This window comes from Pyrenophora tritici-repentis, chromosome 4 (genome assembly GCF_003171515.1).
Source record: "Pyrenophora tritici-repentis strain M4 chromosome 4, whole genome shotgun sequence".
NCBI classification, from domain to species: domain Eukaryota; kingdom Fungi; phylum Ascomycota; class Dothideomycetes; order Pleosporales; family Pleosporaceae; genus Pyrenophora; species Pyrenophora tritici-repentis.
In genome coordinates this window covers 2,324,775-2,349,501 of record NC_089393.1, presented here as the reverse complement: position 1 = coordinate 2,349,501, position 24,727 = coordinate 2,324,775, and the positions used below count along the sequence as shown (strand labels likewise).

General features: G+C 52.0%; 8 protein-coding genes across 8 annotated transcripts; 3 read left to right on the top strand and 5 right to left on the bottom strand.

The window, feature by feature from the left end:
- Positions 1-1,406: 1,406 nt before the first annotated feature.
- On the bottom strand, positions 1,407-3,221 carry PtrM4_096740 (Velvet multi-domain protein; the record flags this gene model as incomplete). The annotated part of the gene is made up of 1 exon (XM_001933944.2): positions 1,407-3,221. The coding sequence occupies one exon, from the start codon at positions 3,219-3,221 to the stop codon at positions 1,407-1,409; it is 1,815 nt and encodes a 604-aa protein (XP_001933979.1).
- Positions 3,222-7,078: 3,857 nt separating this feature from the next.
- On the bottom strand, positions 7,079-8,720 carry PtrM4_096730 (AraJ, Arabinose efflux permease; the record flags this gene model as incomplete). Its single annotated transcript, XM_001933945.1, has 3 exons — positions 7,079-7,578; positions 7,635-8,413; positions 8,512-8,720. 3 exons carry the CDS (start codon positions 8,718-8,720, stop codon positions 7,079-7,081), a joined length of 1,488 nt encoding a protein of 495 aa, XP_001933980.1.
- Positions 8,721-9,754: 1,034 nt separating this feature from the next.
- Positions 9,755-12,566, top strand: PtrM4_096720 (WD40 repeat protein; the record flags this gene model as incomplete). The annotated part of the gene is made up of 4 exons (XM_001933946.1): positions 9,755-9,791; positions 9,846-10,003; positions 10,057-10,208; positions 10,256-12,566. 4 exons carry the CDS (start codon positions 9,755-9,757, stop codon positions 12,564-12,566), a joined length of 2,658 nt encoding a protein of 885 aa, XP_001933981.1.
- A 3,328-nt stretch (positions 12,567-15,894) lies between these two features.
- PtrM4_096710 (AraJ, Arabinose efflux permease) lies at positions 15,895-17,694 on the top strand (the record flags this gene model as incomplete). The annotated part of the gene is made up of 4 exons (XM_001933947.2): positions 15,895-16,119; positions 16,190-16,665; positions 16,718-17,444; positions 17,506-17,694. 4 exons carry the CDS (start codon positions 15,895-15,897, stop codon positions 17,692-17,694), a joined length of 1,617 nt encoding a protein of 538 aa, XP_001933982.1.
- Positions 17,695-18,149: 455 nt separating this feature from the next.
- On the bottom strand, positions 18,150-19,994 carry PtrM4_096700 (uncharacterized protein; the record flags this gene model as incomplete). Its single annotated transcript, XM_001933948.1, has 2 exons — positions 18,150-19,873; positions 19,931-19,994. The coding sequence occupies 2 exons, from the start codon at positions 19,992-19,994 to the stop codon at positions 18,150-18,152; spliced, it is 1,788 nt and encodes a 595-aa protein (XP_001933983.1).
- Positions 19,995-20,457: 463 nt separating this feature from the next.
- PtrM4_096690 (uncharacterized protein) lies at positions 20,458-21,939 on the bottom strand (the record flags this gene model as incomplete). Its single annotated transcript, XM_001933949.1, has 1 exon — positions 20,458-21,939. The coding sequence occupies one exon, from the start codon at positions 21,937-21,939 to the stop codon at positions 20,458-20,460; it is 1,482 nt and encodes a 493-aa protein (XP_001933984.1).
- Positions 21,940-22,333: 394 nt separating this feature from the next.
- Positions 22,334-23,699, top strand: PtrM4_096680 (Peptidase-M20 multi-domain protein; the record flags this gene model as incomplete). The annotated part of the gene is made up of 3 exons (XM_066107195.1): positions 22,334-22,623; positions 22,674-23,659; positions 23,695-23,699. 3 exons carry the CDS (start codon positions 22,334-22,336, stop codon positions 23,697-23,699), a joined length of 1,281 nt encoding a protein of 426 aa, XP_065962863.1.
- A 145-nt stretch (positions 23,700-23,844) lies between these two features.
- Positions 23,845-24,598, bottom strand: PtrM4_096670 (Glyco-hydro-61 multi-domain protein; the record flags this gene model as incomplete). Its single annotated transcript, XM_001933952.1, has 2 exons — positions 23,845-24,329; positions 24,394-24,598. The coding sequence occupies 2 exons, from the start codon at positions 24,596-24,598 to the stop codon at positions 23,845-23,847; spliced, it is 690 nt and encodes a 229-aa protein (XP_001933987.1).
- Positions 24,599-24,727: the final 129 nt, after the last annotated feature.

The following is a 24,727-nucleotide window of genomic DNA, read 5'->3' as shown; positions in this document are numbered from 1 at the left end:
ATGGGCAGGATTAATACATGTTGCTTTTTTGAGTACATGTGTGTTCGCTTGTTGGAGAGGTGAATGATGCTCCGACTCAGCACCATCATTTACGAGCACCTAGATGAGATGAAGCAAGCTTTCTCTATGTTTGATCATGTCTGATTATAATCTTGTATACTGCTAGACTTGATAACAGTTCTTTTCTCGTAGAATTCGCGTTTCCCAAGCTTACAGCATTCTGCGGTATCCTCCAGTGACCACGTGACCATCCCTTACAGCCCAGTTGACGCATACTTCCAAACCCACATTATTTCCTTTCTACCATATGCAAACTATCCCACTACCAGAAACCTCCATCCTCTAACCTAGCCCCTCTTCGCTACCCAACAAATACCGGTATACCACCCATGTCAACACTACTACCTTTACCCGGGCGCCAACTGCGCTCCACACCCCCAAAAAGGAAGATTGCGGTAACGAAGCGAGACTATATCCAACACGTATTAATACCCCACACAGCAGCAGATCACCATAGCACATGGTATGTGGCATAGCAAATTCAATATGCAGTGAACCATTGAATGAGCAGGGCTATCACAGCACAGCAGAGAAGAAAGTGATTGGATGAATAAAGGTCACAAGCACAGCAGGCCAGAAAGAGTGAAGATTTTGAACTTTTTTATTCAAACAAACGTAGCTATCCCATTAGTGCCAAATGTGCAGTTAAAATGCCTTCTAGCCTATGGGGAATTCCGTGCATACACGCACAATGCAAGCACGTGCAGCCTCCCTTATGTTTTTGAACCTGGGACCATGCATAAATTTTTTGTGTTTCCTCATACATCTCACCCAACCAGATTTAAGGCCAGGGTGAGCAGCCATCGAGTGGATGATAGCGGCCGTTTAAACTTAAATCGGAAGGTACCACCAATGTTGGAAAGAGGAGATAGGATGACTTGTGTGTGTGTGTGCGACTCATGTGCACTGGGCGTTCATGTTTACCGTTCCGATAATCTCAAGCAAGCGTACACCAGTACGAACAAACAGAAGCAAAAGAGAAAGAAGGACAGCTCAGAGGCCACGGTACCTCAATGTATATATATGTGTGTATAAACGTGGCGTGTTCGGTTGAAATAGAAACTGGCAAGGAAAAGGAAACAGAAGTTTGTTCAATGCTCACCGACTTTGAAAGTGGGGCATGTTAGCTGCATGAAAAAACTGACAACTAGAAATGTGGGAAAATGGAAAGAAATTTCGCCATCGCGGAGTTCGCACGTTCGTCGTACTCGGGGGTATAGATGATCAGAGCACATTAGATCCGTGACAACACACCAAACACCGTACTCCAACAGTATATCCCTACGCAACTGTCATGCTGGGGCCTCTTTTTATGATAGCTGCACGGCCGTCAGCAAGGAACGTTTTCAAACGCCGACTTCGGGTACATGACGTTGACGTTGCGTTCCATCTGCGCGCCTATAGCTCATGGCAGCCCGATCCATTGGCTCTTCCATGTCGGGGGATTCGGGATCGTAGTTGTAGCCAGCCCCGCTGGGTTGAGGTCTACTTCCTCCCACCATGCGATCGTTCAGATGACGAGAGTCGAATGTGCTGGAAAAGGAACGCTTGTTGCTACCAGCAGACATGGGCGGTAAGCCTTGCGCTTGGGGGTTGAACTTGGGCAATGCGTAGTTCTGGTTAGAACCATCCGAGTTGACCGACATTGTAGCGGACATGCTGCCAGGTGGAGATTGGTACGACGGGGAGACAGGCTCGAGTTTCTCTGCAACAATAGGTCTCAAAGACGGCAGTGCTTGATGACTGGGCGTATGCATACCGCTAGGAGCAGAGGATGCATACGATTGCGGCGAGGTGTGCAAAGGCTGGAGAGGTTGCAAAGGTTGGCTCATTGGCTGTGGTCGACTGTATTGATCCATGGAATTGTAGGACTGCATAGGGTGACTGGGAGCGGGATACTGCTGAGGTGGAGGTTGCGTGAGGGATGGTCGACGGTATTCTGCAGGGTGACTGTAGTCGGGAGCTATTTGTTCCTGGCGCGTGGGGGTGACCTGCTCATAATGCTGCTGTGGCTGTTGCTGCTGGTAGTTGGAGTATCCGTATTGCTGGTTCATGGGCATTGTAGGCTGGCTCTGGTGTTGGCTTTGATGTTGGCTCGCGTAGCTTTGATGTTGAGGGTGCTGCTGCGAGTATGGGGCGGAGTGCTGTGGGGGATGGGGGGGTTGCATCATTGTTGGAGTCGGTTGGGGAGTAGGGTATTGCTGCGGATACTGGTGGTTGGATCCATAAGACGGCATCTGAGAGTATGCAGGGTTCTGGGGTGGGGGCATCTGTTGTTGGTAGCCAGTGCTTGCTGGGTAGCTATGTGCCATCTCTTCCATGCTTGGACGGCGAGGCGGGGCTAGCGAAGGGTTGCTAGCGTTTGATACCGAGCGAGGACGGTCATCAAGAGGTGCATTAGGTGGAGGACCATAATTATCGGGCGTCGCTGTGCCCCGCGCGCGATCGTAACCACCCTCGTCGTCGCCGTACTCATCCCATTCCTTGGACGACTTGTTCTCACGGCGTCTCATCCTCACATCACGACGGATACGGACACGGCATCCCTGTTCGGCGACCATGCGGCTCAAAGCAGTGCTCTCGGACAGTCCTGGGAACTTCTTGGCGGAGAAGACAGTGAACGGTGCCGACTTGACCTCGGCGCGGTGGGTGACAAAGTGGTTGCCATCATAGATGACATCGGGGTCCTCGGGATCCAGGTCCTTGACCTCTGCCAAATTCTCAAAAAGTGCAAAGCTTAGGCGGTACTTGCCCTCGTGGCGGACTGATAAATCTGGAAAGATAAAGTAGCCTGCCGGTGTTGGGCGGTCGAGGTAGGCCATGCCCGCAACTGGAGTACCCGTGAGGACGGGAAAGCTGGGTCCCGCCGAAGACGGGGCGCGGCCCGGAGCGATGGCACGAGCATTCTCCAAGCTGGCATGCAGGAAGAAGTTTGCATTGTATGCGAAAGTGATTTCCTGGTCATTCTCGAAGACGCGGAGTTCAACAATTGGGGGAGGGTCTACTGGGCGCCGGTCGGCACTTGACTTGGCGCCGCTACCACAGGCACGGGCGCGCTCTGGTTGCTGGATGACCTGGAGGTTGTACCGAATCTGCCTGCCATCCTTGGTAGTGCGGACGGACTGGCTCTTCGTCTCGTTGCTGACGACGATGTTGGACATGATGTGTGGTGAGCCTAGAGCGAGTCAGCATACGGCGCGGTCGTGGAGTAGACACGAATCGGTCTCAGGGACTGACAGCACCCGCCAGCAAGGTGCACTTACGTTGGGGACCACTGGATTTGGCCCTTGGGTGACTAACAGAACAAACTACAATCTACTTAACCACGGATTGGAAGCGGCCTGTTCACGTCAGTACATGCACTTGACGTTTGTTAACGCTTGTTGACGTGGAGCCCCGTGTGTACCGCAGGGCTGTGTCCGCATTTACAGCTGACCCGGGGCCAGGTTTTCGGCACCCGAATAACGCGGGTCCGAAAACGACGTCAAGAGGTCAACTTACCTCGCGATAGTGAGGATTGAACAACAGAATGCATGCGCAAATAAAAAGGTGTAGTCGGCGGAGGGGTTTGGGGGAGATGATGGTTTGGCCGAGGGGAGACGGAGTGCCTGTACCGGTGCTGCGGTCGAAAGCGGGCTGGGGATGGTGAGGGCGACGTGTGGATGGGGGCCAAAGCGACGCGACTGCGAGGCTGACAGAGAGAGAGAGAGAGAGAGAGAGAGATCAGAAGTGGTTGTCTGATGGCAACGTCGTCGTCGACAAGATGATGCAGGGGCCTTTGTGGTCGAGAGCTGCGATTTGCAGTGGCTCCCTCTTCGGCTTGGTGAAGTCGAGGTCAACGATGGGTGGTCGAAGAAAGCTGGAGCTGAGGGCAGGCGGGTATGAGAGGGGACGGCTGGGTGGCCCGCTGGGACAGGCTCATTTGCACTGACAGTTTTAGCCGAACTGGAGCGAACAAAGAGAGGATAGTTTGGTACGGCGATTGGTTTGAAGCCTCTCCCGCACATGGGTCGTGTGCAACCGATGGATGCTCCGCGGACCCGAGACCTGATTGCGAGCCTGCATCGCGCGCCCCTAGCAGCAACTGGAGCGCATGGCGCAGCGAGCGCCTCCACACGAGAACGACGGCTTACGGCTGCAACTGCACGGTATGCCATTGCCATATGACACCTTCTGTAGACAGACGTCTTGTCCGCAGCCATATAGCCAGTGCCAGGAACATGGGACATGTGAGTGTGAAAGCAGGGCCAGCTGGACTGACTCGTACGCCTCGAGCGGGTATGGAAAACATATTGCACGCAGCACGCAGCACGCACCACGGGTCTCTGCAAACCTATCCGGTCACACGGTTCCAGCAAGACCCCGGCCTTGCGGGCGGCGATGGCGTCGCTCCATCACACTGGCAAGGCGCTGGCGTACCCTTGATCAATTCAGCAGCAGAGACGGCGTGCACTACTAGCCTACAGTAGTTACCAAGTAGATAGACCCGATTGTGGCCGGGTCGCGAGAAGAACAGCAAGAATGACTCTCTCATACGACGTCGTCTCATGGCGCCCTCAGCTGGGCTTGCCGTCGGCCGCCCGCGTCGAGGCCGGCCTGCAATTCATTGGGGACATGGGTCCATGCAGTTGCAGCGCCAGCAGGCCGGGGAATGCCGCCGTGCCAAGCTCCCTGCCGTGCAACCTGGCTGATTAGTGGCGGCGCACACAGCAGCAGAATGGCCTGATGCTCTTTCATCGCCGTCCCATGGCAACCTCACCTCATACCCTCTCGCTGCCATGTCTCCGCGATTACTATAGTAATCTGTGCCGTTTGTGTGTGTGCATGTGTGTGTGTGTGTGTCGGTCTTTGTGCAGCCTACTGCCAACCACCTACCGCCAACCGTTGGCCTGCACCCCATCGCCACTGTGCTTTTTTTGCGACCTACTGCCGCACTGGAATCCAATGGCCAGCTCTGCGGAAAACCCAGCACCGAGCAGCGGCGGGAAACGGTCCACTTCCCAAAGGATCATCGTGGCTCCTGCACCCCTACCCGACCCTTTGCTGGATGCGCCAAGTCGTCTTGCTACCCGTCGCTCCAGACCCCTTGATTCGCTGTGTGACGGCCCGGAAGTATACTTCCGCCAATGTTGCGTGGATGCCTCAACGGTTAGGATGCGCCGCGACCGACAGGGACCGTGGATAGCGGATGGGGCCAGGGCGATCAGATCCGCTCAAGCTGCTACCGCTACCGCTACCCTATGCCGCGGGGTTCGACCACACAGCGCATGCTCACGACATGCGCTGCTTTGTCCTATATCACTGCGTCATATCCAGTCAACGATTATCATGGTCATGTATCAGCCATCAGCCCATCCCAATTAGCCGGGCAAGTCGCTTGTCCCAGCCTGACTCGTCAAAAAGCAACTTGGAGTTTACACCCAGCGGAGGTTTCATCCTGAATTGATTGGGAATGTCGCGAACCCACCACACGCACATGTCAAACGCTCTGCTGGAGCTGTGTGGGAGGGGGGTGTGCACCCTTGACAAATCCTCCGGAACTTACCTGCTTTTTGCTCGCCGCCAGTCTGGCCGACCGGCATCACCACGGCATCTTCGAGCCTCACCACCCTGCAGTCATCCGCCGAAGCTAGGTACACAAGTATACGCGTCATAACCACACCCGTGGCATATTAGAAGCCACCTAACTCTTGCCCAGCCTCGATTGCAACTATGCCGACTGACCCACACCTATGCTATTCTCACAATCCCGCACCATCCCAGAACATCAAACATCGCAACGCCCAACACCAACACCACACCCTCCCTCACCTCGCCCTCGTTAACCGCCAAAGTAGAATAGCTCTTCCGCGGCCATCGCGGGCCTTCTTCCAGCCACATTGGCCCAACCTACGTCAGTGGTCGCGAACCGGACGAATTTCCTTGCATAAGCCCTTTCCCCAGCTGAGGCTGCATACTTCCGACCTGATATCGCTTCGACATAAACCGCCCTAATCGCGAGTGTACCGTTTCAACATCAGACCACGAGCGCCCCAAAAAGCACCACAGAGCCACGTTTCCACATGACACTCGACTGGCGTCTTCTGGCCCGAAAAACTGTGAACCGCCAGATTGAGCGTCGCCAGCTCAGCGGCCTTGACGCCTCTTGAGCACAACCGTCACACTGGTAAAAGCCACAACGCGACCCTGGGGTCAACCTGAATCATCCACCACACGGCGTAGCCTTGTCTCCGAACTGTATCCTCCAATGTCTGTGCACCCGCGCAAGCCACAAATGCACGTGGTGTAGAGCGCACGCTGACCCAACGTCTGCGCATGCCCGTCACTATTTCTCTGTGACCCGCGACAAAGTAGCCACATACCTTTTTGTCCATAGCGACATATTCCTCTTCTCATAGGCTCATTATTTGCTATGCGCTGGCAAGCTGCACTCCATACGCTGACAGCCATAGATGAAGCGTCTGAGTGCCTATAAAAGACGTATGCATGTACACGAAAAAGAGTGAATTCTACCATCTTCTAGAAGACATTCCTTTAAGGCTGCCCAGATGCGGCCGATTGCTTGTGTTATTAGTCGGAACCCTTACTTGACACAAGAGTTTTCCCGGGCGGCTCGAGGCTGTTGGGCTGATCAAGCGGGAATGCAACCTGAATCCTTCTCGTGTAGGTAATATGCTCAAAATAGAAATATACACTGCAGATCGTGATGTGGGTTGGACGACCTTGGGATCTTTTATCGTTGAGGGTTGGATAGTTTTAATTATAGTTTCATCTTGATGAAGTGGTTGTTGATAGGTTCTGGTGTTGTCAATAGGCACTGGGTTAGTTACTAGCATCTGGACTAGTCAGTGTATGCGTCGCGAACCTAGTCTATTTCGCTCTAAAGCTTGTAAGATATGTTAGATTTTGTTCAATGGAATAAACATTGAAAACTGCATGACTACATGTTAAATTGGTAACCGCTATAACAGTATCATGAAAATCATCAACCCTACAATTCACCTGATAAACATCAACTCTAAGAATCCATAGTAAACTCCGACCTCTGCCTCCACTTCTCCCCGAACTTAAGTATCATGACCGGAATAACCGCCAGCCCCAAACTCAACGCCCCCAAACAGCTAAACCCCCACCCGTAACCCAACCTCTCCGCCAACGGCGCCGTCGTCAGCGGCAAAAAAGTGCCCACAAGACACCTCGTCACAATAACGCCCGTCATAGCCGACGCAGAGTACATGCCACAAGCATCGACCACATACGCGCTCAACGGGACCACGGTCAACAACAGGGTAAACCCCATGAGCGCCACTGACGCCAGCAGCAAGAGGACGGGGAGACGGTACTCTGCAATCCAGCCGTAGGCTGTGACGGAAAAGGGGAGTAAGATGCCGCCGATGATGGAGAGGGGGAGACGGTATTCTGGTTTTCCTGTTCCGGAAGGGTTGCGGTTGCGGAGGTGGATGTAGATGCGGTCGAGGGTGAAATTGCAGACGAGGACACTGAGGAAGGAGCCGATGCCTAGTAAAGTGTTGTTAGTTTGATAGTGGTAGGGAGGGGAAGGAAAGAAAACTTACTAAAAGAAACAAACGATGACCCCGTTAACGCAAGTTCAAACCCGTAGTTCTCAACTAGTATCCCAGGTAACGACACACTGATGACGTAAAAGTAGCTAAACGCCACCGACGCAAAGAGCGAAAGTAGCATGAGAACATTTGATCCAAAAAGCACTGCAAATGGCCTCGTGATGGAATGCCAAAGCCTCTTCGCACCAGCATGAGCGCTCTTAGGTTCATGCGTACTGTCGACCCTCTCATCCTCTCTCCTCCTCAAAATCGCCATCTTGTACGTCTCACGGAAGAAGAGCAGGAACAAGACCTCGCAAAACACCGCCAGTCCAGCGGCAATAACTAAAATCTGCCTCCACCCCATCGTCTGCGCAATCGCCCCTGAAATCGCCGGGCCAATCGCGCCTCCAATTAGCGGCGCCAGCATGATAAGACTCATGGCTGAACCCCTCTGCTCGCTGGAAAAGATATCCCCGATAATAGCGGGATTGAGCACGTTGGATGCAACGCACAGCCCCGTTAGCATGCGCGCGGCAATGAAAACGGTGCTAGATTGACTGGCTGCTGCGAGGATGGTGGCGGCGATGAAACCAAAGTTACAAAAATGCATGACGGGGCGGCGGCCGAAGATTTCTGATAATGGTGCTATGAGGAGGGGACCCGCTGCTTCGCCTAGTTCCCAGATTGTGACGAGCAGGGCGCTGTTGGTTGAGGACATGGAATGTCCGTTGTCGAGGTCGCGGACAATTGTGCTGGCGACAGGGACGACGCCTATGCATGTGAATGTTCTGATGTGTGCGTTAGTAAGGGAGCCAATGTTAACTTTCATTCTCGTGGTGGTTCATATTTGCAGGTTCGAAGGTATTCTATATGAGACTGCACTTACACTGTAAATGCCATCAGCGCAAGTAACAAAACAATACCCCATTTAAATCCCCAGCTCCAATTCTTAGGATCCTCAGGGTCCAAAGGTTCGAAATCGAGCAAGTCATTTGGATCCGCGGGGTCGCCGTTGGGCTGCTCCTGGTTGCTGCTGGTATCGAGATCATGGGATATGATCCGGAGCAGAGGTTGTTCTTCGTCTGTAAAAACCATTGTGACGATCTCTTTCTCTTACTCCCTGTCTTTCTACCTAAGTATGCTGATGCCGCTCCGAGGAACGGGAGAAACACACACACACAAGGACGTGTGGGGTTGAATGTCTAACGGCAATGCACGAGGTAACTTTTTTTCTCCAGCGCGGCTCAACAGTTGGTGTGGAGACGGCGGCTAGTTGACTAAGCCACCGCCCCGCAAGTATCTTTTTGGTATGGGTGGAGAGTTTTTTTCTTGCCTAGGTGGTTAGCGTGGGGAGAATGCCGCTATGCTGCATGCAGATGTCCGTTCCTACTTGGGTAGGTAGGCACATGTACCTAAATATTCTACCTTCCATTGATGGAACATGCACATTAGAAGTGAACAACGTCATTAAAGGATCTAGACCTGTTCGTAACCAAACGGGGTCTATTAGCGTACATGTTGAACTTGATCGGGCCTACTATCGCCAGGATATTGCTACCGGCTGGTCTAGAGATGATCTGGGTGAAAAGGTAGCCAAGTAGAAGACGCATTATGAGAGCCACAGGAAGAGATGATCTAGACAAAAATATCTGTGTGGACGGCAGATCTTCCATGGTATTGAAAGTGCCGGGAACAGGGTTGGGAAAGACCAGAGAGGGCAGTCACTGATTATGCGCCGGAAGTATCAGATTAACCATATGGAAGGAGCTTCATTGGGTTTTCTCAACTTGAAATGGTAGTACTCGGAGGGACAGGATCTGGTGAGGCTTGGTGTTAACCATGTCGTTCCATAGTCGTCTTCACCTGTTCATCTCAAAGCTTTAAACCCATACTCCGACCAAGGCAAGTTCAACACTTCTAAGCGCTTTGAGCAAACTGAGAACCCAGTTAAGTCGAGAATGCGCATGTCGAGTGAGATTCGATGTTGGGATTGTAAGAAGTTTGGAGTGGAGTCCGGCGGGGATGTCTGCAAAGCGCGCTAAACGTAACCCGAGCCACTTTACGCGGTCGCGTTCGGTCCTGAACGCGGTGCACTTCCGAATCGCAAACAACCGCCACACTCTATAACAATGGCCGCAAATCAACGAATGCGCGCTCGCCAGGCTCGTATGTATTTTGTGATACTGCTGTGGATTTGCAAAGGCTAATTGGACTCCTCAGATGCCCCTGGCCCAACTTATCTCGCATACACACCGGACGGAAAGAAACTCGTAACAGCCGGAGTCGATGACTACTGCCGTGTGTTCACCACTGGCTCTGATGATGAGCCAGTCACCATAGATGATTGCCAAGAGAATAACACGGCGGTTGTCGCTGGTGTATGTACATTACTCACAACGAGTCTATGGCGCAACGCTGACCATCAGCGTAGAATGATTTCTTCATTACGGGCTCAGAGGATGGCACAGTGAGCCGGTTTTCGCTTGAAAGTGCTAAATTCGAAGAAATACTAGTCCGGACTACGCTTCCAGTGCGAGATGTGGCCCTCAGTTCAGATGGGAAGTGGGTTGCTGTTGGAAGCGAGTACGTCTATGATTCTAGTATGTCGTCCCGATTACTAACAAGCACAGTGAACTCTCTGTAAATCTCGTGAATACCAAAGATAAAAGCATGCGGACGCTGCGCGACCAGCCCCGAGCAGTGAAACACGTATCCTTCGACAAGACTGACAACCGCCTCGCCGTATCCTGTACCGATGGCCATGTCTACATGTATACTCTGGATGGAGATCAGCCCGAGATGGACAAGAGGGTGGAAGGCATGATTAAGAGCATGGAGGCAGATTCAGAGTCGAGCTCAAAGGTGCTGTGGCATCCTGATGGACGAGCATTTGCTACACCGACTGCGATGCGACAAATACAGGTCATGTCAACGAGCGATTGGGAACGCCAACGAGTCTTCAAAACTGGACATACTGCCGATATTACAGCCGCTGCCTGGTCGCCTAACGGTGCTTTGCTGGTGACTACATCGAGCGATCTGAGTCTCAACCTGTGGGATACTAAGACACAGAAAATTCTAAAGAAGTATGAGAATGTCAAGGCGACCATACTTGCCATGGCATGGCATCCCACTGAGAATATACTTTCCTACACCAACAACGAGGGCGAACTGTTCATTCACACCGACATTGTACCCGAAGAACACATCTCCCTTCTTCAAAAAGCCACCGTCTCCGCACCCTTCTTTCATGATCCGTCAGAGGGTCGAGCCGGTGTCCCGGCACCAGCGCAGCTCACAAGCGGCAATGTACAAACTCTTCCAGGGCGGCCACGGCAAAGAAGCGGAACAGCCGACTCATTGGAGGATATTCTAGGCCCAGAATTCCAGGACGATGAAGCACAAGAAGACGGTGACGAGGAAATGAACGATTTCGTAATCGACGATGATGGCGCCGGCTATGCACCAGCCATCACTGCCGCAAAGAAACGAACCAACGGCCATCTCGCAGATGGGATACAACCAGCATCTAAACGTCGTGCATACAGCTCCGCCCTTTTTCGTCCTCAAGTTCACGAGCCTTTCCAGCCTGGAAGTACGCCCTGGCGTGGAGAACGACGATTACTGTGTTGTTCATTAACGGGGTACGTCGAGACCGTGAGCCAGGAGGGTAAACATCACACCGTGTCCGTCAAGTTTTATGACGAGCATACCTTCCGCAATTTCCACTTTACCGACATTTTCCTATACGACAAGGCATGCCTCAACGAGAATGGAACCTTGTTCGCCTGCCAACCAGACAGTACTGGAGAAGGAAACACAGCAATGATATACTATCGGCCACACGAAACGTGGACGACACGAACCGAGTGGCGGACTAATCTACCAACGGGAGAGTCTGTCACTGCAATTGCGCTGTCCGACTCCTATGTCTGTGTCACAACATCAACCAACTACGTACGCATATACTCATTGTTCGGACTACCCATACGCGTCTACAGGCAGAAGAGCTCGCCGGCAGTTACGTGTGCAGCCTGGCGCGATTACATCCTCACAATAGGCAACGGGCCTATACAAAATGACCTCAGCACACAGCTTCTCTACACCATTGAGAACATCAAGCACGACATCGTCTACCAGGATTCTGATATCCTCGCACTGCCACCAGGTACGACATTGACCAGCGTCTTCTTCTCAGCAGAAGGTGATCCATACATCTACGACTCGGAAGGTGTGCTATTAACCTTACTTGGCTGGAGAAATACTGGCCAAGCGCGTTGGGTGCCCATGTTAGACACCAAACTCCTTTCCCGTCTCACCGGCGGTGGAAAAGAAGAAAGCTACTGGCCCGTCGGCGTAGCATCATCCCCATCTCAAGATGGCGGAATTGGCGCAAAGTTCCACTGCATGATCATCAAGGGCCGCGAGCAATACCCCAGTGCTCCTGTCCCCCACCTCTCAGAGTTCGGCTTCGAGATCCCGCTCAGCAGCGCAATCGACAAGTCCAAGAAAGCGAAGAAGCGAGGTGGTGATCTGAGTGACATGGAAGACGAAGACGACGGCCCTACCCCTCAGACCAACGAGGACAAGCAGCAGGAACACGAACAAGCATTCATTCTCTCTTCCACTCTGCACTCGCAGCTCTCCTCAACGCTATTGCACACCCGACCCACGGCGTCTCAGAAACAGGCTCTCACTACGTTGGAGGTGGCGATTGATCGTGCTTTGCTGCAGCTACTCGGATTGGAATGTCTGGCTGGTGAGGACCACGGGATGAAGGCCCTGGAAATTGTCAGTCTAATGCGCGATGCGAATGGCAAGATGCTCGATCTGGCTGGCAAGGTGGCGTCGCGGTATGGTCGTGAGGTGTTGGGAGAGAAGATTCGCGAGTTGGCGGAGCGTAAGGCGTTGGCTAGGGAGGAGGACGAGGATGAGTTGTAGGCTTTGATATATGAGGGTGTTGTCGATTTAGGTAGATGGTGTTGCATAGCGATGGGCTTGTGGTTTAGTAGTTGGATTTGTTCGGGTTGAATCATTTTAACAATCAGGATTCAGTTGTCCTATTGCTTGTTTAATTAGGTACACATTGTAGTGAGATGTCTGTGATGTATCGGGAGCAGTTCACATGATAGCAAGCATTGATGGTAGAAATGTATGACGGCTGGGCAGGTATTTATCAGTGACAGATATCCAGGTGGAATTTTGACATCGTTATTTGGTGTACTGATGACATCTTATCTAGATAATTATATGTAGAGCACAGTCATATGTATCACATGTCAAGTCGTGCATTACCACAGATAAGATGTCTTCCTAGCAAGCCAACAGCCACCACCATTTCAAACCACACAAAACACTATCGGTCGACAAGTTCAGTGGTAGGATATTCGACGGACATGTCAAAGTTTCGATTGAGTGATCAAGGGCTATAAGCGGCTAAAAAATTAGACAAACAGTTTATCGGAACACTAGCACTCTTCTCAGGTCAAACATAAGCATAGAGCTAGATAAAGCATTCGAGTCCAAGAATGTCTATGGTCTTTAGTCTTTGTACGTACCGATGTACTGTTTTAGTTCAATGATGTGGTCAAATCTGACAGGCTATATGAACCACTCGCTCTTACCGATACGAAACTACTATGGGCTCGTCTAGAAGTTCTCTGATACCAGTCAATGACTGAACTGGGCTTACATGTGTCGCTCACATGATACTGTGACTTATTTCAGGCTCTGGATCTGCTCACTCAGCCACGGCCGAGCATTTGCGTGGCAGAATATAGCGAAGTGTCTGTAGAGGGATGTAGAAGAGCATTACACACCAGGGATGCCCGATTATTCGGAGCTTGACTAGCTATACATCAAGTTCCTTGAACTTCTCGCTGCTTCTAGAGACGATCACAACAGCGCAATATTAGGACTAGCTGCCCAACAAATTCCGCTTCCCAATAACCACCTGGAGCTCAAATAGCACGAAGCAGAAGGTCTTCGAATTATGAGACACAAAGACGAGACATCAGAGATACGAAAGCAAATTCGAAAGGAACTGGAAAGATCTCCACAAGAATACTCTAGGAATTTGCCTCCGGTTGCTGAGAGCATCAAAGGAAATTGAACCAACAGCTTAGGTCAGCGCTAGCAAGTTGAAAGCTTGATGCAGATTTCGGCGAACAGCACAAGAGTAGAGGGGGGATGTTATAAACTATCCAGCTCCTTAGGGCCGATTGAGCTAACTATACGTGGAATACAGATGCCGGTGTTGGCGTCCGTTTGAGGCGCTTGTATCCGGCGGTGGGAGCTAGAGTGTAGTCAACTTTGGAAAGAGATTCTAGTACAAGGTGGCCACGGTGTCTGATAACAGTGATTAAGGCTGAGGCAAGGATTCGGATTGATAGTCTGCTCAATCGATCAAGTATGACCCGGTGACATGGCAAGCGGGTACCGACATATGCGCAACGTCTGGATGGAGATGCATCCTGGCTCCATCCACCTGCTGATCTTGATACTGGGGTTCCCTCGCGGCGCTTCCTCTATCCCGCCCGCCTACAACACGACCTTGACGCTATTCGTGTAATTCCTCTTCGACCTCCCATGTCCCCTCACGCTTTCATAGACTTGACTCGAAGCCATAGCACCAATCCTAAATATAGTCTTCCAAGTGCACATCTAGTTATTGGATTGAAGTGCGCATAACGTCATGTTCTCCTTCATTGACGCCCTAGCACTACTAGTCTCTGTCCACGCGAACATGACGGAGCTGTAAATCCGGGGTTAGCAGACAGTAGTTCTAAAAAGTGTACCAGTTTTTCGGATCACATAACCGCGCTTCATCGAGACAGCCGCCGGCTACTCATCCTACATGCCAACTTCCCCGGTCACCAATCAAATCCCATCTCCCAGGAATTAATAAACACCAGAATGTGATGAGGCTTTCTCCGGAGAAGGGCAGACGCAGAACACGAGCGCCTATCGTGTTACAGTCTGTGCATCATGCAACCTAATCAATTGGCACACTGCCGTTGTTCGCTTAAACCGGCTGTACCTCTTCTCAAGTCACGTTCTCGAATGATATACGGGGAGGTGTGGGTCGGCTTGGCAGACGAATAATATTATTTCGGGAGGGCTGAGAAAGTGCGATATTGCTCCCACGGAAGATTTGTAAGTAGCCTGAAATGTTGGAACAAGTGCTTCTCTGTGCGCTGACGCCAGCGAGGCTAATCAGCTCAGGCGTGCAGTTGGTGAAAAGCTTCGCATCAGTAGCGTCTCCTTTATTTTTGTCTTGGTTGCACCGCTGGGAAAAAAGTACGGTTCAACTGCCATCTGTCATGTGTCATCTCGGCCTTGCGACGTTTTTCTCACGTGCCTGGAAGAAAAGGCGCCGGTGTGGGAACGGGTGAGAACGACCGTTTATGGCCGAGAAGCAGCAAGGATCCGACATGTTGAATATTAAGCATTATATCTCCTGGGCCCTTGATTTGCGTGTTCTTGGCTTCTCATGTCCCAATAGCTTGCTCCCGTGTCTTGTCAAGCTTTCAGGCGTGTCGTGGTGTGCCCATCCCCCAATGTTCGTCTCCAGGTTTTGCTGAGTTTGCAGCCAGCGCTAGCCCGTCTGGGGAAGCACTAAACTCTTCTACGCAATCCGCCCGCCGGCGCCTGGCAGCGATGCGCAATCGAGGAAGAAGGTATCCCCGCTATTCCACCATGTTTCGGTGCATTATTCAACCGGGGGCTTATCACCAACCGGTAACGTGGAGAGCGGTGGAGAGGTCTCCGGGGACACCTGGGGCTCCAGCCTCGGCGGGCCGGGTAAATTGAGCAGATGGCGTGCGGGGATGCTTGGTGTCGGACCAAGCTTTGTGTCGGCGGCCCTGGTTGGCTGCTGTGCCGCGATATAGAGCCTGAAGCTAGCACGGGACAGCCATCTACAAGACGCCACCAACCTTTCTGGTGGGATGGCCGCTGCTAGCGAGAGTCTCGTCCAGCAGGCGTACACGAAAAGACGATCGTGTCCGTCTCCATTTACACGGCTTGGACCCGCACCAAGGCCATCGTGACAGCGCGGGGCGCTGATTGATGGAATTCTCGTCACTGCACATGCGCCTCTTCCACGAGTGAAGGTGAGAGAGCGAGTGGTCAGGCCCGTTGCCGCTGGGCCCTTTATAAGACCCTGGCCTTGGCCGGTCGACATTTATCGTTGCTTCTCTTTCGTTGTCAACCTTCCTCTTCCTATACCGATACGTTTTGGTGTGCTCAAAGACCTACAGCTGTCAGTATGGCTGATCATGTCAACAACGACGCCTATGGCGACTCGACAATTACCGAGAAGGGTGTCTCAACCCAGGTCGAGGACGCCATCATGGACGAGAAGGCCCTCAAAGCACACAACAAGGCTGCCGCTGTAGAGGCTGAGAATGCCGAACACGACATGGGCGTCCTGGACGCTGTCAAGGCCTACCCCATGGCTGCGACGTGGGCTTTCATCATGTCCTGCACAATTGTAAGTCGCAACTCTTCTGTTTCCCGCCTAACTTTCCCTAATGAGGAATCGCCGCTAATCTTATCTCAAGATCATGGAGTCATACTGTGTGTTCCTCATGGGTAACTTCATCGCCCTGCCTGCCTTCGCAAGGGAGTTTGGTGTCCAAGCCGACAATGGCAAATATGTCATTGTCGCCAGCTGGCAGTCTGCACTCCAGATGGGCGGTCCTCTTGGTGCTATCATGGGTGTCTGTCTCGCTGGTCCCCTCACCAGCCGAATTGGATACCGATGGGCCACCATCTTCGGCCTCATGCTCTTGAACGTCTTCATCCTGGTTTTCTACTTCGCTCCTTCGCTACCCGTCATGTTCGTGTCGCAACTTCTTGAGGGTATCCCATGGGGTATCTTCATTGCCAACGCGCCCGCGTACTGCAGTGAGATTACGCCTATCCAGCTGCGAGCTCCCGCCACTCAGATGTTGCAAATGTTCTGGGCTATTGGTGCCATCATCGTCAACGGTGTAGCTTTCCACTACAACACCTACTCCACCTCGAGCGCATACAGGTACGTATTCGAGACCACCCAAAAATGTTTATTTTGCTGATCAAACGTGCAGGATCCCAATTGCGCTCCAGTGGATGTTCCCCACCCCTCTTGCTATCCTCATCTACATGGCGCCAGAGTCTCCCTGGTGGCTCGTCCGCAAGGGCCGTCTCCAAGAGGCCGAACACGCCGTTGGACGTCTTGGACGCCGCGCCCGCTTGAACGTCACTGAGGCCGTAGCCATGATGCGCCGTACCATCGATCTTGAGAAGTCCATCGAGGACCCCAGCTACTTCGAGCTGTTCCGCGGTACCGACCTTTACCGTACTCTTATCGTCTGCGGTGTTTACGCTGCACAGAACTTGACTGGTAACCTCATCGCTAACCAGGCCGTTTACTTCTTCGAACAGGCCGGTGTATCAACAAACACGGCCTTTGCTCTTGGTCTGATCACTTCCGGACTCCAGTGGCTCTTTGTTATGCTTTCCTGGATTCTGACCTCGTACCTTGGTCGCCGTACCATTTACGTCTGGGGTTCGCTCATCAACGTCGGTTTCCTCATCGCTCTCGGTATTGCTGGATCCGTTGGCAAATCGACCCAAGCCTCGTTGGCGCAAGCCTCTCTCGGTCTCATCGTCTCTGTTCTGTTCACTCTTGGTCCTGCTCCCGCTTCGTGGGTCATCATCGGAGAGACTTCGTCGATCCGTCTGCGTCCTCTCACCACTGGTATTGGACGTGCCTCATACTACGTTGTCAATATTCCCTGTATTTTCCTTGCCAGTTACATGCTCAACCCCAAGGTAAGCCTTTTTTCCCTGTCCACACCTTCAAACCGACCAGTTTTACTAACGAATATAACAGGAGGCCAACCTCGGTGGCAAGTGCGGTTATGTCTGGGGTGGAACTGGTTTCTTCTGCTTCGTCATGGCTTACTTCTTCCTGCCTGAGATGAAGAACCGATCTTACCGCGAAATCGACATCTTGTTCAACCGCAAGGTCCCGGCTCGCCAATGGACAAAGACTGTCATCGATATTCAAGACGACGAGTAGGCGGATACTTGCAGTCAGAACATGGGGTTGGACGTACACAGGGGCACATTATCATTGAGCGCCGGACGTCGTACAAGGATTGGAGATGTAGTCGGTTGACTAAATCCACACTTCATAAATCTTTTCGTGACATGAATGAAACTCTTGTCCTCTCCAACTCTTGTTCGTGTTGTCGTTCTGCGTGTTTCTACCAAGCTCTTGCCAAGATATCAAACTTTGGCGCGAAGTGTGCTAAGGATGCTAAGAATGAAGCTTACCAGCAGCCAAGTGCTGGCGAACACACCCGTCTTTCTAGTTGTTAACATTCCGAGACATCCGGACATACTAAGAAGTATACAGCAAAATAATGCGGGGTAGTCGTATAACGGTAAGTTCATACCCGACCCGAGTCATCCGCGTATAGAAAGAACAACCGTCCACTCCTGCCAATGACGACAACCACAACGACCTACAGACTACAACTTCGCCCCACCCCCGGCCATGCCACCGTCTACCGCAGCAGCAAGCAAAAACCTTCCAAAATACTGTTCTAGCTTATCCCCTGCACCCCCATCCAACGCAACAACCGTACCCACCCAACCATCCGGCCTTAAAACAGCCACAGCACCCTTCTCAATATCAACACCGTACCGTGTATGCGCACCAAGATCTTCATCATAGAAGACACGACCAAACGGCATTCCACCCAACGTCTCATACGCCGAAGAACCGCCCGGACCCGCAAAGATGGAAAGCCATGAAATCGGGACATTCTCGTCATGAAGCCAAGGCAGCAACGCCACGGCGTCTGTGAAAGATGACAACGCCAATTTTGTGCGTTTGACTTCTCCAGCGAAGATGAAGATGTAGAAGGTGGCGGTATTCGGAGTCTCGGTTTGTAAACGCGTTGATTCAAACGTCGCTGGTTTCTGCAGTGTAACATCAGGGGCGCGTTGGCCCGGCTGTACCATCGTCGCGTTTGCACTTTGGACAAAGTTGAGGTAGGCGTCTGGCTCATAGTAGATACCAAGACCACTACTAAACGTCGCTGCTTCGGCCATGACAGCGCCCAAGACCTCGTTTGGATCCGCGTTTGTGTCTCCGGTCCACCCCTCGGGTAACTGCATAGTCATGAGCCGCGAGATATCTTTGTCGTAATTGATGAGTCGTTGGACGTTGGGGAGGCGTTCGGCTTGGTATGAGTGGAGGAGATCTGGGTTAGCGAGGCCCTGGAGGACGAGTGAGAGTTTCCAGCCTAGGTTCACGGCATCGTGCATGCCGGTATTCATGCCTTGGGCGGCGCCGCTGCTGTGCGTGTGGCAGGCATCGCCGGCGAGGAAGATGCAGTCGTTTACGAAGAAGGAGCGGGCGATACGTTGGCCGACGACGTAGATGGTCCACCAGTCTACTTGTGTAAATTTTAGACTAAAAGGTTTGACGGAGGCGATGGCTTCATTTACAGCAGCTTCTTCATTGAAGTCTTTGTAGGCCTTTTGCCGTTCGGCTGTGAAGGCGAAGCCAATTCGCGTGGCGCCGTGGTCGAGAGCTGCCCATAAGACGTTTCCGTGGGTTGGCGACTCGATGGCGCAGTAGGTACGTGGTTTAGGCAAGTCAGTCTCGATGACGCCGTCGATACGCACCCATTTATCTTCGCTCGAGGAGCCGTCGAAGGGTACATTCATTGCACGTCGAATAAACGACTTTCCTCCGTCGGCGCCGACAAGATATCGGCACTTGACTATGCTCTTGACTTTGGTGTCGCTGTGTTCAATAGTTGCCAATACCCTGTAGCCACCCGGCTGAACTCCTTCAAGTACCTCGATTTCAACCAAAGTATATGGCGCATCAAGCTTGACCCCTTCTTTCGCCATAGCTCTTCTGAATATCTCTTCTTGGTATTTCTGCCTCAACACAAGCGCAAAGTCCCATTTTGTGTCTTTCATATTCTCCATGAACACCCAACCCCTGCCCGGAACTTCATTGCCATGTCTGTCGTAGTTTACAGTGTCTCGGCATGCGAAACATTGTTGTGCAAGCGCGTCTGCCAGTCCAAGCTGGTCGAGCATCTCGGAGCTACGGGGAAAGAGGGTGATGGCGCGGCCATATTGGTCTTGAGAAGATTTTGCGTATTTTTCGATTATTTTGATTCTGTATGTTGGGCGGGGGAGGTTGCGTGCGAGCTGGTAGGCGGTTATGAGACCTGGGAAGACATGTTAGACGTAGTGTTGTGGAAGATGCATCTATGAGGGTATCGTACCAACCGGCCCTCCACCTACTACTAGAACATCAACCTGTTCTATGGGTAACTCCGTGGTTGTCATTTTATTTTTAATCAACCAAATTTGGGCTTTGGAGTACTAAGAGTTGTTCAAGACGCAAGTGTTCCCATCTCAACGGGCATCGGTCTGCTTCCGTGCCGCCACGCGACATGCAAGACGGCAAGGACCTATCAAGCCAGTGATAAGACTACATCGATATTTTTGCATCGTCTTAGTCATGGCATAAATTGCAATAGTATGGTGGAAATGGCCGCATAGCAGATGCTATGAAGGGAAGGACGCAAGAATGGGGAAGTATGTTTGGGGTGGCGATAACGATAAGGAGTGGGCCGAGGCACGCCTGATCCTACAGAGTACTCCACAAAGCTCCAAGTGTAGTCGTCGATCAATATACCTGTGTATTCAAACTCAAAAAGACTCTTCCGTTACAGATTCATGCGAGATTAATAGAGTTTCGAAACGATATGGTTGAAGCCTTCCAAGGTTATGTAAGTCTACCTGGTCTTTATAGCGGCAACACCCACTCCCCCTCCTTCATTGGTTTCGCAAGACTACTAGTATCCCTCTTCGTAAACCTTCCATACCCCTTCTCACCCAACAAACCCCCATTCTCCCTATCCCAAACCACCTTTCCCCTCAACACCGTATACCTCGGCCACTGCTTCATCCTCCTGCCCTCAAAAGGCGTATAGTCAACATCATGATGCAACATATCATTCGTTAGATCAAACTCCTCCATCTTGCCTTCGGGATACCAAATATTGATATCAGCATCAGACTCGCCCTCCACCAACGCACCCTTTGTGGGGTGGAGACCGTAAAGTTTCGCCGGGTTAGCAGATGTGACCTCAACAAACTTTGTAAGCTTCAAGCGGTTTGCGCTGAGTGTGAGGGAAAGACGCGTTTCAATCCCAGGACAGCCGTTGGGAATATATTTGAAGTGACCAAGTGGGTATTCAGCAGAGATACTGCTCTTCTTTCCTAGCTCTGGGTCGTCGTAGCGGAAAGGACAGTGGTCTGAGGAGAGGATTGTAAAAGTCCCGTTTTCCAGTCCTTCCCAGATGATGTCACAGTCGGCTTCACTTTCGCGGGGTGGAGGCGAGCAGACGCATTTTGCGCCTTCGAAACCGGGTTGGTCGAGGTCTTGCTTTGTGAGGAAGAGGTATTGCGGGCATGTCTCTGCGTAAATGGGTAAACCGCGGTCTTGAGCTGCTTTAATATGGGCGGCTGCGGCTGGTGTGGAGACATGGACAATAAGGATTGGTGTGTCCATGAATTCGGATAGGCTGATGGCGCGATATGTAGCTTCTGTCTCTGCCATGGGTGGATGAGATGAGCCGTGGTATTTTGGTGCGAACAGTTTCTTCTTCTCGAGTTGCGCAGTCATCCAGTCGATTACTTGGCCATTCTCGGCGTGGATCATGGTGGTTATGCCTTGTTTCCGCGCTTCGAGGAGTATGTCCAGGATCTGCCCATCGTGCAGTTGGAGGGCCTCATAGGTCATGTAAATCTTCAATGAAGATATACCTTCTTCACGGAGAGTCTTGAACTCTGACAGGGCTTTCTCGGAAGGATTACCGACTATGATGTGAAAAGAGTAGTCGATGTAGCAGTTTCCCTTTGCTCGTTCGTGTGTTGCGGCCAGCGTATCAAGTAGCGTGTCTTCGGTCTTTTTCTGAGGCGCAAACGTTACCATTGTGGTAGTACCTCCACATACTGCTGACCGACTGCCAGTTTCGTAGTTGTCTGCTGTTGAGCCTTTACCGAACAACGGAGGTTCTTGGAGATGGACATGGGCATCCACTCCACCTGGCATCACATAGCCACCTTCAGCATCTATCGTCTTCGCTGCCTTTGCATCCTTCAAATCTCCTCTTGGAACGACCTTTGCAATCTTCTCATCTTTGACTGCGATATCCCACTCTTGAACCTCGGTCTCGGACACGACAACGCCATTGATGATGATCAGGTCATACTCCATTGCCATTGCACCTTAGCCTTTTCCCAGCACCGTAAATGTGGACTGAAGAAACCTCGCGTCTTTTGCAATGACTCTACGATGCATGTTGGCGGTTATCGTGGTAGAAGAAGGAAGCTAGACCCTAATTGTGAGGTGCGTATCTTGACCCCTCTTTCGCGTCTTGCCCCACGCTTCATACTCTCTTCGTCCTCGCCATCTTATCGCAACAAAGCCTAGCCGCAAAAGACCTGCATCTGTGACAGATCAAACTGTCCTGTACAGTCATAAGCTGCTGTCATATTCAATGAAGACGCGTTTCCCGACGGCCACGCGTTAGACGCAGGAACAACTTTAGCTCCATATGCCTGTGACCTACTCTCATCCCCAAGTTTAACATCCAAAATTTGATAAAACAATCACAATGGCTTCTGAATTGCTCAAAATCAATGGGGAGAGGTTGAATAATACCTTACAAGATACCTGCACGCAATATGGCGCTCTCGCCGCCCCATCAACAGGCATGTGCCGCCTCACCCTAACACAAGAAGACAAAGACGTTCGAGACTGGCTGGTCTCAGAATGCAAAAGCCTAGGCTGTGAGATCAAAATCGACCAAATAGGAAACATATTCGCCATACGGCCGGGCACAGCAAAAGACAAGAAACCAATCGCGATGGGCAGTCATATGGACACCCAGCCAGCTGGCGGACGGTACATACACATAAACATCCAAGTATACACGTTTGACTAAATACATAAAGCTACGACGGCATCCTCGGTGTCCAAGCCGCCTTAGAAGTCCTCCGCACCCTCCACGCCACTCAAACACGCACCCACTCCCCCCTCGCCCTGATAAACTGGACCAACGAAGAAGGCGCCCGTTTTCCCGGTGCAATGATGGCCTCGGGCGTTTGGAGCACCCACTCCAGTACATCTCTCGAAATCTGTCATTCCCTCCTCGATACCTCGGGCATCTCTCTGGAAGCCGCTTTGGAAAGCACATCCTACCTAGGCAGTACGCCCGCTTCTCACCACGCCAACCCCCTCGCCGCCCACTTCGAACTGCACATAGAGCAAGGCCCGATCCTAGAGCAAACACGGAAACAAATCGGTATCGTAACCAGCGTTCAGGCGATGAAATGGTACGCCATCCGTGTTCAAGGCACAGAGGGTCATTCAGGTACCACGCCCATGGCCAACCGCGCAGATGCTTTAGTAACAGCCTCGCGACTCATCGTCGCCGTACGCGACACTGCGATCTCCACAGCCTTGGGTGTAGCCACCGTCGGCGTGATAAATAGTGATACTTCATCCCAAGCTACTATACCCGCAGGCGTCACTTTCACTATCGATATCCGCTGTGACACCGACGCCCTCGTTGATGATCTATCAACTGCAATTTTCTCGGCTTTCGACAAAGTCGTTGCACAGGAGGCGAATGCGACGAGCTACCATGTCCAGCGTACGTGGGGACTCCCAGAATCCAAGTTCCATGAGAATTGTATTGAGGCGGTGAGGACGGCGGCGGTGCGCAATGTGGGTGAGGAAGGCGTGTTGGAGATGAAGAGTAGGGCGGGACATGACAGTGCGTGGACGAGTCGGGTTTGCCCGACGAGTATGATTTTTGTGCAGAGTAAGGGGGGTGTTAGTCATAATCCAGAGGAGTATACGAGTCCCGAGCATTGTGCGTTGGGGGCGCAGGTCTTGTTGGATGCAGTGTTGTGGTACGATAGCAAGGTTGCTAGTGGTGAGTTTGAATAAAACTGATGGTCAGTTGGGAAGGTTAGTGGGATTGTGTGGTGTTGGTGTATGTGTTGGTGTTGTTATTCTAGCGTGATGCCAAACGAGGCAAAGATATATACAAAGAAGTTTCGCGCCATCATCCCCACCTCCACCTCCTCACTCCTATCCCTCTACCAAATCTTCATCCCTCTAACCACTGTACACAGCCGGTCCAGGGCTGACGTACTTGAAGTCGGAGTTGTAAATCGACTGAGTGAAAAGCGAATCACTAGTCTTGTAACCACCCGGGAAGCTAACTCCAGCAGGCGTCGCACTACCACCACCAGTAACCTTGACCTGGAAGCAGCTAACGTACGGTTGTGACTGGCCAGCTCCCGCGTGCAGAGCAATAACCTCGGCGCGGACAAGGTAGTCACCCGAAGCAATGTTCTTGGGGACAGTGAAGGCGCGCTTGCCGCAGTTTGCGTTGAGGATCTCGGTACCCCAGGTGGCGGTCGTGCCCTTGTAGCCGTCCTCAGCAACCTTGAAGAAGGAGCCTGAGGTTGCGGTTTTGGCGTCTGCGACCTTGGCCATGTAGACCATGACGGGGCCGTAGTGGTTGCCGCCGATGGCGGGTTGCGAGCACGAGCGTGCGTTGGGCTGGGCGTGCATTTCGACGGTGAGGGAGCTGCCGGCTGAAGAGGGGTGTTAGTGAGAAATTCAGTGATATGGAAGGGTGACTTGTTGGGGTGTACGTACCAGCAACTTCACAGACGCCGGATGTGGAAGCGGGTCCACGACCACAGAACATGTCGGACGAGGTTATGCTGGTGATGGGGCTGTTGTCCTTGACGGTTCGCACGCAAGTTCCAGCCTTGTCTTCACTGCCAACCCAGAGTTGCTGCCATGTGGAGTGGGCGGAAACGGTAGCCGCGGCGGCAAGAAAGATGGTAGCGTACTTCATGTTGACGGTGAAAAATGGTTATCAAGAGTATGGAGAAGTGAAGTGAAGGATTGAAGTGACTGCCAGTGTTGTATCTCAATATTCCACGACGAGAGACGCGGTATTTATTCCCCATCATCTTGCTGGCGT